General features: G+C 39.2%; 2 protein-coding genes across 5 annotated transcripts; one reads left to right on the forward strand and one right to left on the reverse strand.

Annotated features, from left to right (window-relative positions):
* Window positions 1-816: 816 nt before the first annotated feature.
* Window positions 817-3,318, reverse strand: LOC119737447. Its single transcript, XM_038211807.1, has 2 exons — window positions 2,403-3,318; window positions 817-1,581 (listed from the first exon to the last, which is right to left on the reverse strand). The coding sequence occupies exons 1-2, from the start codon at window positions 3,287-3,289 to the stop codon at window positions 1,155-1,157; spliced, it is 1,314 nt and encodes a 437-aa protein (XP_038067735.1). The 5' UTR covers window positions 3,290-3,318; the 3' UTR covers window positions 817-1,154.
* Window positions 3,319-3,365: 47 nt separating this feature from the next.
* On the forward strand, window positions 3,366-15,478 carry LOC119737448 (chromobox protein homolog 7-like). Of its 4 annotated transcripts, none has more exons than XM_038211810.1 (6): window positions 3,366-3,444; window positions 8,065-8,235; window positions 8,326-8,369; window positions 8,502-8,567; window positions 8,716-8,782; window positions 8,942-14,560. In XM_038211810.1, the coding sequence occupies exons 2-6, from the start codon at window positions 8,167-8,169 to the stop codon at window positions 9,857-9,859; spliced, it is 1,164 nt and encodes a 387-aa protein (XP_038067738.1). In that variant the 5' UTR covers window positions 3,366-3,444; window positions 8,065-8,166; the 3' UTR covers window positions 9,860-14,560. The 4 variants fall into 4 exon arrangements, with proteins under 4 accessions (XP_038067738.1, XP_038067736.1, XP_038067739.1 ...); XM_038211808.1 differs by lacking the exon at window positions 3,366-3,444 and adding an exon at window positions 7,684-7,763 and having other exon boundaries at window positions 8,942-15,478; XM_038211809.1 differs by lacking the exon at window positions 3,366-3,444 and adding an exon at window positions 7,795-7,856 and having other exon boundaries at window positions 8,942-15,478.
* The last annotated feature ends 573 nt before the right edge of the window (window positions 15,479-16,051 follow it).

Below are 16,051 nucleotides of genomic sequence, written 5' to 3' on the forward strand. Positions count from 1 at the left end.
TTTCAGATTTTAATGTTTTATTGTAACACATTGGAAACTGCATACATCATGTACAGTGAAAGACGCCTTGATCTTGCGTGCTTTAAAAAAGTTTTTAAAATACACACTAAAACGTGACATGTGCTACATTATTAGGCCTATGAACAACGTCCTACACATTACCCCCTCCAAAAATAATATGCATAATTAATGGAAAAGGTCTCATAAGACAAATATTTTGGCCTCGTTTACAATAATCATTATCATTACGTATAATGATTAATATTCATGAGCTTGTATCAGGGGCGTAAATCGGGGGGGGGGGGGAGGTTATATGCCCCCTTTTTGACAAGGCCCCACTTTTTCGTGAGGAGAAACCAAAAATGCGGATTTCGAGGTATTTTGCGAAATTCCCAACAACCAAAATGTATGCAATAACACTGAAAAAAGGGGGGGGGGGGTACAAAAGCATAAAATGCGCCGTTTTGCTGAAAGCGCGATTATACATAAAGATGCACATCTGTATCCTGAACATTGCCCCCAGTTTAATGCGGTGTCCAGCCCCCCCCCCTCCCCCACACACTTTTCGGATTTGTCCGGCCGGGCTATTTTTGGTCATCCACAATTCCTCCCCCCTCCCCCCAAACACACACACACACACCCAAGTTTACGTTACATACCAAGTGTGGACTTTCCATTGCTTTCGTGTAGTTAAGAAAAACCAGTGAAAAAACTCATTTTTCTCAAACTGTGAAAACTCTTTCAACCCAATTTTTTTTCTATGATTCCCTTTAGTGTTTCTCTTCATTCTGTTACAGATAAACCTAACCCCAAAATGCCTCTAAACCTGTTTTCCAGAAATTGGGAAACACTGTGTGGACTTGCCCAAGTCCGCACAGTGTCTCCTCTACCTGGTTTATGTGGACATCTTTTGTTCGGAAGTCCACACAGGGAATGTAATGCCTGTACACCCACACACCCCCACACACACTCGACGGCACAGTCTTACTCCACTGGCTTATATTGCTTGTTGTGTAGTACGTCACTGATCTCTAAATCTACAAATCTTTGTGTGGCTAAAATTATTTCTAAATGCTTGGAAAGAAAATGGTCATGACTTGTGCTTATTTGTATACTTATTTTTTTGTTTTCGTAAAGTATAGTTTTTCAAGTTTTTATCGTTGCAAAGGAACCCTCCGACCGTACGGATTGGAGACAGACGCTGAGGGTGCTCTACTCTTTTTAAGCTGCCGAAAGACCAGCTTTTTCTTCATCTGTGCCGTCTCCTTATGGATTTCTAAGATCTGCATCCTGCGCGCGTGCTCCTCCTCCATCATCTGCATGCGACGCTTGAATTCCCAGCGGGCGTGGAGCTGTTGCTGCTTTTCCAACTTGGAGCGAGAGTTTGATTCCATCGTAGTAAGGCGTGTAGCGGTGGTATCAGTGACGGGAACATCCCGCCCCCAGTCGGAGTAAGATCCCAACATCTCGTCATCATCGGAGTCATCAAGAAAGTCTGATTCATCCTCATCATTATCCACGTCGTGTGTTGGTCTTGGGTCAGCCGACTCTCCCACGATCTCTGGAAACTCTCTTGCCCAGCTGCCGAAAGGAGAGAGAGAGAAAAAATGACACTTTTTCATCCGGCATATGCTCGAGATGTGAAGTTCTAAGGATCTGTTTCACTTTATGCTGTCTGAGAATAACATGGACAAGCATACTTAAGTTGCATTCGAACCAACGACCTTCCACCTAAAAGTGCAGACGTCTTTTACCCCTCGACCACCAAGCTAGCTGAAAACCTAATTCCAGCTGTCTCATGTGAATACTAATGCAGTAATTGGTAACGAATAAAACTCTGGTAACTTTGACACGATTTTCACCAAAAAAGTAAAGATAGGTTACTCATTCTTTTCTTCTCCCTTTTAACATGATGCAGGAAACGTATTCAATTATTTGAATTCAAATTCCAATTTTGAGACATTTAATAATTAGACTTGTCTTCGTACAATCCTCTTTTTCTTCGCTCGTGATTTTAAACGTAGTTGTAGGCTGTCGAAAGTGGCGAAATGACGATGCAACATTCTGTGTCGGTATCACACTTCTTGAAACTGATGTGAAGTTTCTTGTGACGCGAGGTGAATGATGAAATAGAGCACAGAAGTAACGACATCAGTGGAGAATCCACGATTATATTTTTTTGAAGAATTGTAGGGGTGAGCCGTCCGTCGAGGATTGTTAGGATAGCAGTGCATTCATGCAAGATTTATAAATAAAATCGATTAATGTACAAAGAAGAAAAGAACAATATAAAGACTTCTCAATATTGTTTGATGTTTCCTTTTTTGCCCAGTACAGGTAAAAACCAATCTTAAACTTAAGACTGAAATGTGCTGGTCTGCCACCCAACCACTGCCACTCACCTGGGCAATGTAGAGTTACTGGACGAGGCGTGTCCGTTAATAGAATCCACTCTGATAACCTGCTGGCTCATGGACTGACACGGTGGTGAGTGGACATCACTGAGCTGGATGGATGGCAAAGTAACCATAGTAACGCCAGACTCATCCTCATCCAACAATTCCACACTCTCCTGTTTCACCTGTGGCGTTTCCATGGCATCGGGGATGTCATCCTCCTTAAGCTTCGTCTCATGGGCTGTGTCTACGATGCCTTGCTCTGGGTGGAAGTCGGGCTGTGGGTCTGGCGAAGAGAGTTGACTTTGAGGATGCAAGTCAGCATCTTGGAGATCACGTTGGAGATCATCGTCAGCTGTTCGCAGATAGCTCCTCACGGTCCTCACTCTATGTCCGTGATTAGTCCGCTCAATAGCAGCCATCATCCCGTTGATATACTGCGCCAACTCGTTCGGCTTCCTAGTGCTATACCGCACCTTCCCGTTCACCTCCACTCGCGTCTCTAGATAAACATCCAACTCGTGCCTAGCCCAGTACTTCATGCGTCTCCATTGTTCTCGTATCCGCTGTATGCTCCGACTAACCCTACCGGCTCGGCTGCCTATCTTAGCGGTGAATTCAGCGTGAATCTCCCGCCAAGCCTGCTTCCGTCGCTGCACGGCGTCCGTGTCGGCTGCCTTGTCCTCAATCACAGCTAAACGTTGCTGCACCAAACGGACGAGGACAAATTTCTCCGTCTGTTCCCAGTTCTGCGACCGTTCTCTCTTGGTGTGTTGGCCGTTCAGTGTCCTCATCATCTCGATGTCATGCGGTTGGCGTCCGTTAGTGTACAACCAACCATCAATGTTGTCTTTGCCAGACGAAAGATTCAGAGTTGTACCACTTGCGGCCATTTTTCTCCTCTATCTTGCAGTGCACTTAAGAGCGCTACTACATGTACATTCATGGACAGTACAGCCATACACGCATAATTTGCAGCACTACAGTGTGCCGTACGTATGCCTAATGCTCTAAATCATCGCTAACCACGACTACGTACTCCGCCATGGTGAGTCATCCGTGTATAGTTAGTCACGGTGGATATACATGTAGACGCGATTCAAGTCGTGGCTGCCTGCTACTTGCCCAAACAATAATATTATGGGAAGTGACTTGCGTTTAATAATGTTTCCATCAGAGTCACTGGCATACACGCGTTGTCACGGTTCTTCAGCGACGACTAGCTAAGTGATGATATGTATTGACATAACATTTTTATCATCCTTGTGGCTAGTTTTTTTTTTCGTCGTACAGGAAGTTTTAGTGTCAGTATAGGCCTTAACTGTTTTTTTAGGTTGACGTATTATTTTATATTCTGGTCACTTTGGGGTTTTCCGACTAACAATATCTTATGTTCCCGTCTTGCTTTGTTTCAGTGAATGTCATGTCGATTTTTGCCGTAGTAAGTTGACGATCCTTACGTACTGAAATTCAAATCTCCCCCTTATTAATATCTGCCCCTTATTAATAATACAATTCTATATTTTAACAACTATCAATCGGTCAATTTGTTGTGCAGCCAATTCTGTTTCAATCTTTCAAATTTCTTGAAGCCATCCACTTTTTTCGATATCCAAATACTCCTGAAAATGAGACTAGTTAATCTAAACGTCATATGTGAGTGAACAACCGCCCGCGATCCTCTGCCTTACACTGAGCGACACAATGGGCAGAATGAAGACCCTAAACGGATCTTCAAGTAGGCAAGTGATTACATAAGACATCCTTAAAGATGATCATCCACCTGCTGTTTTCGAGTTTCACATCAAAAAATAGATTAGGTTTTTTTTCTTCAATTGCTATTTTTCTCAGCATTATAAAAGCTATTCACTTTTGAATGAGATGTTAAAAAATAATTTTAAAAAAATCACCGACGTTATTGAATTATCACAACTTTTTCGTTAAAATAAAACTTATCTTCAAATTGAACATTTGTTAGGAGGGAAAAATGTTTTTGAAGAGAAAAGTGTGGGCCTTTGCATCTTGAAGGACATATCAGAATTGTGACATGCGTCATTCAACTGTTAACTTTCTATTCAGTGTAGAATCTCATCCCCTGAAAATAATCCAGCATGAAGAAAGGATTTGAAAATGATCAAAATGCGAACAAAAGTAGCCTAAATCCTGCATGTATTTTGTTATTATTGATAGGCATATACAGCTGCCGTAATATAAAAACCGACTAAAACCCCCAAATGGTAAGCCGACTTTAAGCTCTTATACGTAGGAACCTTTGCTTTATGTGCATGTTTTTCGCAAAATCTTAAATATGGTGTATAACAAATTAGTTGATGGAGTTTCGGCACAATAGCTAAAGTACAGTACATTTTGAAGAAAAAAAAACAGGTACATTTTTTAGGGTCTCGTACTGCATGGTTTCCGTTGCTAATTGACGATGTAAGTTTAGGCGAAATAATTTCACAAGGTATTATGATATCTGTTTTATCTTCACTTGAAGTTTGAGAAAGGCTTCTGTCAGTAGGTAATTGTCTGAGTACATGCAATTTCAAATGATCGTTCGTGGTTTTAAGAGGCTGTCTCGATAACATTGAGCAAATTTAACGCGGAACAGCGCAGTTAGTGCACCAAGCCAACCTCCAATTTAGGAATTGTCAGGTGGCTTATGGTCGGAATCGTGACCGACTGGTCCAAAGCACCAAACTTGGCAAATAGATTCTCATATCCGTAGAGAAGATATGTAGAAGGGTGACACCTGAAATTCTTTTAGGAAGGGTGCTTAATTGGCACATAATTATAAATAGTCGCCTTGTGATATCAACTGTCCTCATAATTATCCTGTTACTTGTGTGTTTAAGAAATTAAGGGTATGTAAGTAGAATTCCCAAAATAGACTATATACAAATAAAAATACCAAAAATATGGGAATAATTCAATTAAACGGCAGCTATTTATGATTATGCAAATTAGGCACTCTTCCGAAAATGATTCCTGGTGTCACCCCCTCTAAATATTTTCTCTAGGGATATAAGAATCTATCTGCCAAGTCATTGGTGCTTTTGACCAGTCTGTTACGATCTTGTCAAATATTGGATTTAAGCCACTTAACTAGAAAGGAGAAAGAAATTAAATTTAAAAAGGAAAAGGTCTAATTCAATAATTAATGTTATTATTTAGTGGTTTTTCTTTCATTATACATGTTTGCATAATGAACAGCGCCGAATGATGACCGGTCCCCAACCCAATTTTATAAACAAACTTTGAAATTATACTCTTACATAGGCCTATGTCAGAGACCTATAGCGTGACCAAAAAAAACCACCCAATTAACACAGATTTAATCGGGTTGGATTTGAACCCACTTCCTCCTGGTACATTCTATTTTGTCTCCACTTGTGCAGGGTGAGTCAAAAAGAAAGAGACCGAGTTAGAAAAGAAATATTTTAAAATGTGACTCGCTCCATTTAAATGTATTAAAAAATGGGTTAAAGTTCTACAAGTTATTGACTATAGTACGTGTACAATTTATTTCATGTAATTTGCACACTAATTACAAGTTATCTCTAGTTTAAAAGAATTACCACAAAATTCAGCTGTCCACCACTGATCGTTGGCCGATTCGCATTGATGAACTATGCATGGATTTTTTTCCTACATCCATGAATGAATGAAAACTCGCAAAGGAAAACAGACAAAATCACCATCATCATTTAAAAAAAAACTTGATTTGTTCCTTACTAACAAAACACAAATTATGACAGTAAAAAAGTCTTAACTCAAATTATTACAATCTCATTTAATATTTGAATGTCTGTGTGTTGTCTCCAGTTCTCACTAAACTTCATGAACATCTTCAAAGTATAAAAGGGCATATATGCAATGTAATTTGTTTGTTGTAATCCTTGAAAATGCACCTTTGTGTCTCCTTTTATTCCTATTTCCAATTTTCGATTGGCCATTTTCAAGGGTATTTTGGTGCCTTTGAGATTTTATGCTATTGGAATTTTCCATATTCGTCAGCAAAACTGTGATGTCATTTCAGGCAGAAACATCAATGTTACAACTAGTTTCAGCACCAAAAGTTGCCAGAATTTTTGATATTTCACTCTTTAGTGATTCGTTGTTGTGCCAGAACATGGCAGCCACCAATGAGCAAACTTTTCTCACAAACGTTGTCAATGAACACATTGTTGGATTCACAATTTGAACAGAAACACCTAAAATAATATCAATATCTTCCTGAAATGACAGCACAAAGTAACACCTAAAATAAACGGTGTCTTCCTGAAATGACATCACCAAGTAACACCTAAAATAAACAGTGTCTTTCTGAAATGACATCACCAAGTAACACCTAAAATAAACAGTGTCTTTCTGAAATGACATCACCAAGTGACACCTAAAATAAACAGTGTCTTCCTGAAATGGCATCACAAAGTAACACCTAAAATAAACGGTATCTTTCTGAAATGACATCACAAAGTAACACCTAAAATAAACAGTGTCTTTCTGAAATGACATCACAAAGTAACAGCGCCCTTAGTTGTCCAGGAAAAGCATGGAAAAGTTTAAATGTTTAAAGAAGTGCACTTTTCAATACAACCCCCCCCCCCCCCCCCCAAAAGGATGTCAAATAGTATTCATACATTTTAAGATTTAAATCGGCCCATATGAAGATTTAACTCGGCCCATGTTTAAAAAAAAAATGGGCTTTATGAATTAAAAAAAAAAACACGTTGAATTATTTGAAAACTTCGTTTCCCACAAAAAGGGGGGGGGGGGGGTGGTTTCGTTTTTCATAGGTTCACAGACGTACAAGATAGGGAAAATGATGTAGTATTTTCGTTATAATAAAAAGTTGAAAAATCATTGGAAAAAAGAAAGTGGAATCCATTGAAGATCGCGGACAGTATATTGTTTGAGCTTGAAAACGTGAATTTTAGCAGGAGTTTGCGTCATGTTATGATTAAATCGACACAGAGGATACAGGCCTCACTCCGTATGATGCCATACCCGGTCCCCCCCCCCCCCCGGGCCCCCGAAAGTTTCTCTTCGCTCTCCGATGCTCTCGAAAATCTTCTCCTTCACGAACAAGTCTTATGAAATTTGTTTTTTCATAATTGTTGGGTAATCCACACACACTTAGGCATATATAACACGATCCACTCCATCAGACAAAAATGGTGAACGACGAAGGTTTGATGTCCAGAACACGCCGCTAGCATCCATGTTCCATATCGGACACAGTAGTTATTCATCCACGGCGCGCTAACGCCATGTGCATGTGCTGTACGTGGTGCATTGGGGTCTGTGTGTACATTATCTTTGCACGGTCGCCATTGCTTGTTGAAGCAGGACGTCACACACGAGGTATTATGGGATGTTATTAGCTAGACGGCCTAGCCTCACACACACACCGTATACCTGAATACTGACTAAAGCCACAGCTGCTGCTAGCTGCGTGTAAGGTCATTATAACTGTTGGCTGTGCTGGTCATAATGGTGCGCTGCATTGTGAAATAATACGGCGAAAAAACTGCAGTAACACACGCACGGCCATCGCCTACAACCCACTCAAATATTAGCAGTTGTTTACAATGGATAGCCGATAACTGAATTGTCGCCATGCTTTCTCTCTTTTCCTGACCGTGTGTTTATGGTTTTTATTAAGTGACCGAGGAGTCCAACTCCCGAAGGTGTACTACACCGAGCCACGCTGTAGGCCAGGCCATGCTTTCCCGGCGAATGTTTTGATGAAACTCGGTCCCGCACCATGGAGCTTAAAGATCTGGGAGAACAGGTTTATGCCGCCGAGGAACTCCGTGATCGCAGAATTCGTAAGGTGAGTGGTCATGTTGAATTCCCCCGTCAATCCCTGGACGAAAACTGCACTCCAGACTCATTTTTCCAATTTAATTTCCACGTTTTGCAGGGCAAGGCTGAATACTTGGTGAAATGGAAAGGCTGGGCGAATAAGTGAGTATCGAAAATCCCGCTTCATGCACTCGAGTTTTTACTATAATTTGCTGTCGAATTTAACCCGTGATTTTGCCACTATCATGTTGACTGATTGTCGTATTGATGATGTTCGTTTATTTCTGATTGTAGATACAATACTTGGGAACCTGAGGACAATATTCTGGACAGGAGGTTGGTTGAGTTTTTCAACCGGAGGTAAGCATAAAATACACCTCGCAAGCAAACATGGCGATGTTAAACATTCGTTATGCAGCTGTTTTCACACAGCTTGTCTTTATTACTAATACCACAAGTTGCAACCATTTAAATATCCGGCTTTTCTGTTCTCCGCTCACTTTTCCAGCAGGCACAACAGCGATCCAGGAACCTCAAGTAGCGGCAAAACACCGGCAAAACGTGGAAGGAAAAAGGTAGGTCCAATACGCCATTTTGAAGTCAGAATTATGGGCGTGAAATTGCTTGCGCAATTTCTGTGGAGTTTTTCTGTTTACGGCTGAACGGCGGGAGGTTTCGGAAAGCGGGTTTTTTGGTAGCTTGGAGTAATGTCTTAGCTTTTTGTCTACCAACAGTCATCAGTGGGTGCCGAGGCTCACGGGAAATCAGAACTTGAATCGGAGCAGGGTCCCCGACAACCCAAGCAGGCAAGACGCGATGTTCCGAGCGATATCACCAAGCCCCCAGCGGGGAAGAAAGACCTACCGGTACCCACAGAAACCGACGAAAACTCCAACACCAAAATCACAGAAGTGGAGAAATTACCTGGCCTTTTGGAATCCAAGCTGAAAGATAAGAAAGTTTTAAGCAAAGTGGACAAGACCAACGCCACCCGGAGGAAGAGCAGCGAATCGTCAGAGATTGTCCAACGTAAGACAGGCAAGAAGAGTCCCACAGTGACACTGGTTCGAGATGGTCTTCTGACCTTACCCATCCCAACCACAGCAACATCACCCAAGAGTGCTATTAAGGTGAAATCGCCTGTCACAGCCTCGCCACCAGTCAAGAAGAAAAGGAAGCTGGTCAAACCCGTAGAAACGCCCAAGAAGGAACCCCAAATTGTCGATACAGAAACTCCAATCCGTAAAGATAAACCCTCTCCCGGGCCCGATCTTGCCAAGGTTTCCCCGACCCTGAAGCCGTTCCCTGAGGACCAGCCTGAAGTGGTGCTGTGCCCTCTAGAGCTGGAGAAGTCCAGGATCAAGAACCACAAACAAAAGTCCATGAAGCAGTCGCCATGGAAACCGCGCCATCTTCCCGCCTCCGAGGTGTTGGTGACGGATGTGACGTCACAGGACGTCACTGTGACGGTTCGGGAGTGCACATCCATGAAGGGTTTCTTCAAGAATTGTAACAGAGACAGTAATGGGGAGAGTGAGAGAGAGGACACGCCCCCTCCGAAGGAACTCAAGGAAGACAAAACGGAAAGTTTGAGTGAAGCAACCGAACCGATCCAAGTTGAATCGAAGCTTCCGCAAGAAGATGTAATGTAAAATATACCATATTATTGATGAGAAAAAAATATATTGTTTGTGGCGCAAAATGAAATGTCTAAAAAAAAAAAAAGCTGTCAAAAATAAATGATTCTCTGAATTTAATCATCATAAGAGGGATTAACATCAAATTGAAGGAATCACAAACACCTGATTTTCAAATAATATGAATTAATATTCATATACATATAGTATAAGATGTAAAGTGATTTTGAGCATTAATGTTGTCAGTGACATATCAAAAGTGGCAGTCTACAAATCAGGTCTCATACTGCTAAAAACTAAAAATGTTTCTATTAAATTGTAGAACATTAAATATAGGTCGAATTATTAATATGTTTCTCAGAAAGGTGTTTAAGAGCTCTATGTAATATTAAATGCGTATGTAGCCTCTAAGCTTATGATAAAACACAATCAAAACGTTGGAAGAATTGCAGTGCAAAAAATGCCAAAGCTTTGCTCGGAAAGACTAACTAAATGAAAACTCCAAAGTGCTTGGGGAATTTCCTTTTTTTGTCCAAATTTGCTTGATAATGTCATAGCTCATTATACTACATTAATATCAACTTTGATGACACAACAAGTATCCACAAAGTGTGGAGAAAAACTAATTTAAAGAATAAAGCTCAGCACAAGCACCCCCCACCCCTTCGAGCGCTCGAAAAACTGGGTTTTTTAAAGTTCTTTTTTACTAATACACTGTACATACGTATGGTAGGTATTTCTTTTTGTCTATACGTAAGTGCAAATTTATCGTAATGATTATGTTTCTAAATTCATGACACATGAAACATGGAAATGAATGCGATTTACGGAGAAATCGTTGAGTACGAAATAAATATATAAGGCCAGTACAAATAGCAATGGAAATTGTAAACGAGCTATATATTCAACTAAAAATATTTGATCATTTTTATCTGTTTCGGAAATCTAAAACACGAAACATGGCGGATTAGATTAAACTGTCGAAGAACTTAACCACGGCATGTACACGATGAGTCATTATCTTTTCTGGAATATCATTGTTAGATTTTTTTGGGATATCAAAACAAAGTAAACTTATTGTTGTTGCAATTGTGTAATTGCTTCAACAAATGTCCAGATATTTCGATATTTCGGAACTTTTGTGAAAGTTAAGCTGTTGTTGATGTATGAAGTATTTATCCATTTCTTATAAAGTATATGAAATCACGTTATATAGATGTTCGTTTTGTTTTACTTTTATATTGCATGAAGACGGTGAAAGATGAACCTTGATGGTATTTCGGTCGGGTTTTTTTTTTCAATTGGGTTGAAAGGTGGTCCAGCTCAACTTCCCAAGTTCGAATGTAGACCAGGGTTGGAACTAGCTGATGTTGCATTTTAATCGTTTACGTTTTGTACAAGTATGCTGTAAAAACGGTGCTTACAGTGTTTAAACACTTTTTGTACCCACTTTTTTCGCATGTTTAGGATTTTTGCACAGTATGAAAGCCTGATAGCGCCATCAGTAATAACTTATTTTAAAAAAAAAGGAAAATGTTATATTTTAAAATGTGTTTTTCTGCTACAGGTGATACTTTGCCTGTCAATTAACTTCAATCCGATAAGTCATTTTATTTACTTTTTATGGTACAATTGGGCTTTCGCACGATGCCTAAACATGTCACAGATTCAAATATACGGATGCAATTAAGACATGTGTTTGAACTTGGAGTGTTTAGAACACAGTATACAGAAAAAAAAGTTGGAATGCGAGTTCTGGCAAAACTAATATACGAAAAGTACTGAGCAACAACGTTTCCCGAAAGGGACCTTTTCATACAAATAATTCGCATATTCTCAAATTGATATTCCAAGGGAAACTCGGGAATTTTTTTAAAAAGTTATTAAACATTGAAATCAGTCATTAAGTTCGCTCACATAAATACGATTGTCCGTATAACGTTAAGGAACGTGCAGTTGGGATGTGAGGTGTAGTTGTTTGTATTACTACACTCAATAAGAAGTCCATGATCAGATTGACCAGAATCCGGGTTCTATAGGGCCTGACACTTCTCCGGGTCAAATTGACACTTCTTTGACTCATTTTCCGGGTCATTTTGACCTGGATAGACGTGCCATTTTTACCCTGAAGAGTTTCATTTTGACCCGGAAAAGTGTCATTTTGACCTGGAAATGTGTCATTGTGACACGTACAAGTGTCATTTTGACTTAGGAGAGTGTCATTTGATCCGGAAAATGTCAGTTTGACCCGGACAAGTGTCATTTTGACACGGAAAAGTGGCAGGCCAAATAGAACCCGGATTCCAGGTCCATTCTGGAGTGCACGCTGGTTATATTTTCACTAGTAGGACAGTGTGATGTAACGAATGGTTGTTGGAATTGATCCAAACCCATGTATGATTTTGAACTTGTCCATTGTTATATTCAAACTTCAATATTTTCCCCCATTTTGTTTTGGACGTTTTCAACCCTCTGAAAACACGCTTTTACATTGGGCCGCTTTTTCGCCCATTATAAATCACACAAGACACGCGGGAATTAATGTGGGGCACAATTAATTCGAAAAATGTACAGTAAATATTCAACATAGCTCAAAGTGATTCTCTTTCGTATTGCTATAGAAAAATAGCAACTATTTAAAAAAAATTCTACAGGGTGGTCCAAAAAACGTTTACACTTTTGCAGACGCAGATTTCCTGGAATTGGGGAGACATGTTAAAATGTTTTCAAGATATTCCTAAACTACAGCAGCTTCCTGGTATTATGGTGAAAACGGCGCTGAGAATAAAGCCTATATGGTGATGGCTTAAAGAAAGATGGTCAAACACCAGTTTGTCCACATGCAAGTCTGTGAGATAATCAACACAATAACACTGCAAGCACAAAGAACTGCAATAATGACTGCCATATACGTGAACAAACTAGTTGTTGACCATTGTTAAAATGGGCGCTATTTTTAACGCCGATTTCACCATACGACGAAGATCCTGTAGTTTAGGAATATCTTAAAACAAGTTCAACATGTCTCATCAATTTTAAGAAATCTGCCTCTGAAAAAAGTGTAGCCACGCTGTATTTTCTCGGTGTAAAACTTTAATATCACGGGGAGAGCAACTGGAATATTATATACGGGGAGTAACATGAAGGATGTGTAGGATTTTCTCAATTTGATTTCTTGATTTGATTTCGTCCTGATTAAACAGCAATCCATAACGTATCAAACAATAGGCCTACTTTAACTTTTCTTTGAGAAGTTGCGGTTTATATTTTGCAGCAACTCCAAATTTTACTACGTTTCAAAGTATTATGCTTAGTTTTTTATTCGTTTTTACTTATTTATTGGTAATGACATCAAAATGATTGGTATAATTATGAGGAAGTGTGTTCCTGGGCGAACGAAAAAACGGTGATTTTCTTTATTTTGACTAATTGCATCTTAATCAGCCAAATGTGATAGGGATTATTGGCAAAATTGAATTGTTATGTCTGTGTTGTATGATTGTAATATGGTGTTTCCCATGTAAAAGTGCAGTTATAAGGACCTAAAATATACGTTTGGAACTTGTATTTCAGTATACTTCGTACAACAATTTTTTTAAAATGTACAACATTTTGATACAAGTTTCCATTTTTAACTGGTAATTTTCATCCATGCCTCATTGGGTTGTTAGCCACATCTGCTCTAGCGTGACACTTAGCCTTATCATGCATAACATGACGGCATATAACAAAATAATAATATTGTCCAGTTCAGTGATTAAAACGGTGTTCTTAATTAATATTCTTAATTACTCTCAACTTGCCAATATAAAGTTATTGGAAATAGTTTGATATCAGTGAAGAAAAGTGTAATTTGATTTGATTTAAGTGTGTGGTGGAAAGGGTGTTTGAATAGGGGCGGAGCCTACCATACGTCTCGCCTCCTTTATCAATGTTGTAGTAGAATGTTTCCGCAATTTATGTTCGAAACGTCATGTTACAACAAATGCATTGAATTTTATGAAAGCGATCAGACCGGATGAAGGGAACATTATGTGAGGTATTTTGGCAAAATGAGACGGAACTGACACAGGCTGTAGTGGAGAAAAATGCAAGAAATGTATAGGGGTGATTTTTTTTTTCGATTTTCAGATTTATTCATATTGTTGTCTTTGATATGTCTGCTACCTATATATTAAAAATGTAATATAAAAATCGTGGTATAAAATTGTTTCTATATGGGAAAAACAATTGGCATCTTTCACGAATACAAATATTTTGACGAAAAAAAAACTCGTAACATTAATAGCCTTTTTCTCAGTATTTTTTTTATTGCCGTTGATATATGCAAATTTTAAACTGCCATAACTTGTCAAGGAAGTGCAACAAACAGTATTGTAAGGAGAATTTTACTCTTGTTTCTTAATACCTATACAAACCCTTATTTCGACATGTGCCAATTTCTGTCTCATTTTGCCAGCATGCCTCGCATAAGCTTCTATAGTGTTGGCATGTAAATGATGATTGAGGAAACGATTACAGATGGACATATTGAAGATGTAGAGAGGAATCGCATTTGGCCTATAATGCGTGATGGAGCGATTGTCTCCGAAATACCTTGAATTTCTCGCCCCAAGCTTTAGCCTTTAATTATAAATGTATACGGTTAAGAATAAATTTCAGCCATGTGCGCTAAATGCATATAGTAAGATAATTGAATTATATCCGTAAAAAAAATAAGAAATGCGTAAAGCCCGGTTCATACTCGGCGCGAAAGCGAAAGCGAACGCGAATTTGTGACGTCGTGGCAAGTATTCGCGCTGCGAATTCGTAAAAGTTGAACATATTTCAACTCGGGCGAATTTCGCAGCGAATGTTTTATGACGTCAAATTCGCTTCGCATTCGCATGAAGTATGAACCGGGCTTTATACTTACTGTCTAAAGTTTGTTGCGAACTTTAAATTTTGTAATTGTAGTTCGTGTGTTGTAAACATGTACTGCATTATAGTGCTGTAATTTGTGGTTGCAATAATTCTCTAAAAAGGTTGTAAGTTATCCGACGGGAATACGGGAGTGAAAGGAAGAGTGACTTTGCGTCTCCCGTCATAAAAATTGGGCAAGAAATGGATGGAAACCTGGTAAAATAGAACTTGAAAATTAAAATTGTAATATTTCAGACATCTTCGTCTACAGCTTCAAAGATGACATCTTTAAGTATAGTTTCAACAAAAATGTTCATAAAGGGTATACCATTATACTACATGTATGTTGTAAATCTAAACATATGGAGGAAAACAGTTTTGTAAAGTCTGCGATGAGTTCCGATGGGTCACAGATAACACGCGATTGTCGGTTTGTAAAATGTTGTGACAATTGACAAGTCAATGTATACATCTTGGGAGTGTATTATGATTGAATGGAAATATGCAAATTGGATGACGACTGAAAGACGAGAAAAAAAATAATTCGTATATTTTTGAAGTTCTGTGAAACCGAATGAAAATAATGTACAGAAACAGGGAAAGTTATCTACAATAAAAGCAACATACGCCTATTGAATTATTACGTATATTAAGATGGAAATGTTATACAATTTACTGCTGTTAATTCGAATTAATAAAAGGCGATAATTAGCCGAATGTGCGATTAAATGATAAAGGTATACACAGATGATTTTGTGCGTGCGAATTCTGGCTTAGGCCTACGTAAAGTACGCTTCAAACGTTACATAAGCATGGACCCAAATTTGAATTAGACACGGCAGAAAGAAAGTCGACGTTTGAAGCAACAGCTGGCTTTAGCCGAAGGTTCGACATGTCTTGCCGCAAACGGCCAATTTATAACGTTTCAAAATTCCATTGACATGTTCCAAATCGGAATCGCAGTGGTACGCCTGCCGGCTGTATAGGTTTCGGCGTAAAAACAAAATGGCGGCGTCCATGGACATGTTTCGAACATTGCCCTGGAAACCCGGAACGCCATTTTGAATCCCTTCTCCGATTTTGTATTAAGCATCACATCCAGCCAACCTGTACATTCTTGACTATAAACGCCGACAGGATCGGGATGTTGTGACATTTGCCAGCAGGATTAATGAACAAACAATGTTCAAGTCACCTCCAATAAAATTGACTGTTAAAGGAGAGAGCGCCTCCTTGTCGCATAAATAATTTGTCGCAGTATCATAATCTTCTGTCTTGGTCCGCCATCTTGAACGACCGAATTAA

The sequence above is a fragment of the Patiria miniata genome, unplaced genomic scaffold (genome assembly GCF_015706575.1).
Source record: "Patiria miniata isolate m_02_andy unplaced genomic scaffold, ASM1570657v1 HiC_scaffold_3, whole genome shotgun sequence".
NCBI classification, from domain to species: domain Eukaryota; kingdom Metazoa; phylum Echinodermata; class Asteroidea; order Valvatida; family Asterinidae; genus Patiria; species Patiria miniata.

Excerpts from the sequence above, each read along its gene's own strand:
- LOC119737447 (XM_038211807.1), bottom strand. The coding sequence starts at position 3,289 with ATGGCCGCAAGTGGTACAACTCTGAATCTTTCGTCTGGCAAAGACAAC. Across the intron at positions 1,582-2,402 it reads AGTAACTCTACATTGCCCAG|CTGGGCAAGAGAGTTTCCAG; the intron begins GTGAGTGGCAGT and ends TCCTTTCGGCAG.
- LOC119737448 (XM_038211810.1), top strand. The coding sequence starts at position 8,167 with ATGGAGCTTAAAGATCTGGGAGAACAGGTTTATGCCGCCGAGGAACTC. Across the intron at positions 8,370-8,501 it reads TGGAAAGGCTGGGCGAATAA|ATACAATACTTGGGAACCTG; the intron begins GTGAGTATCGAA and ends TTCTGATTGTAG. Across the intron at positions 8,568-8,715 it reads GTTGAGTTTTTCAACCGGAG|CAGGCACAACAGCGATCCAG; the intron begins GTAAGCATAAAA and ends TCACTTTTCCAG.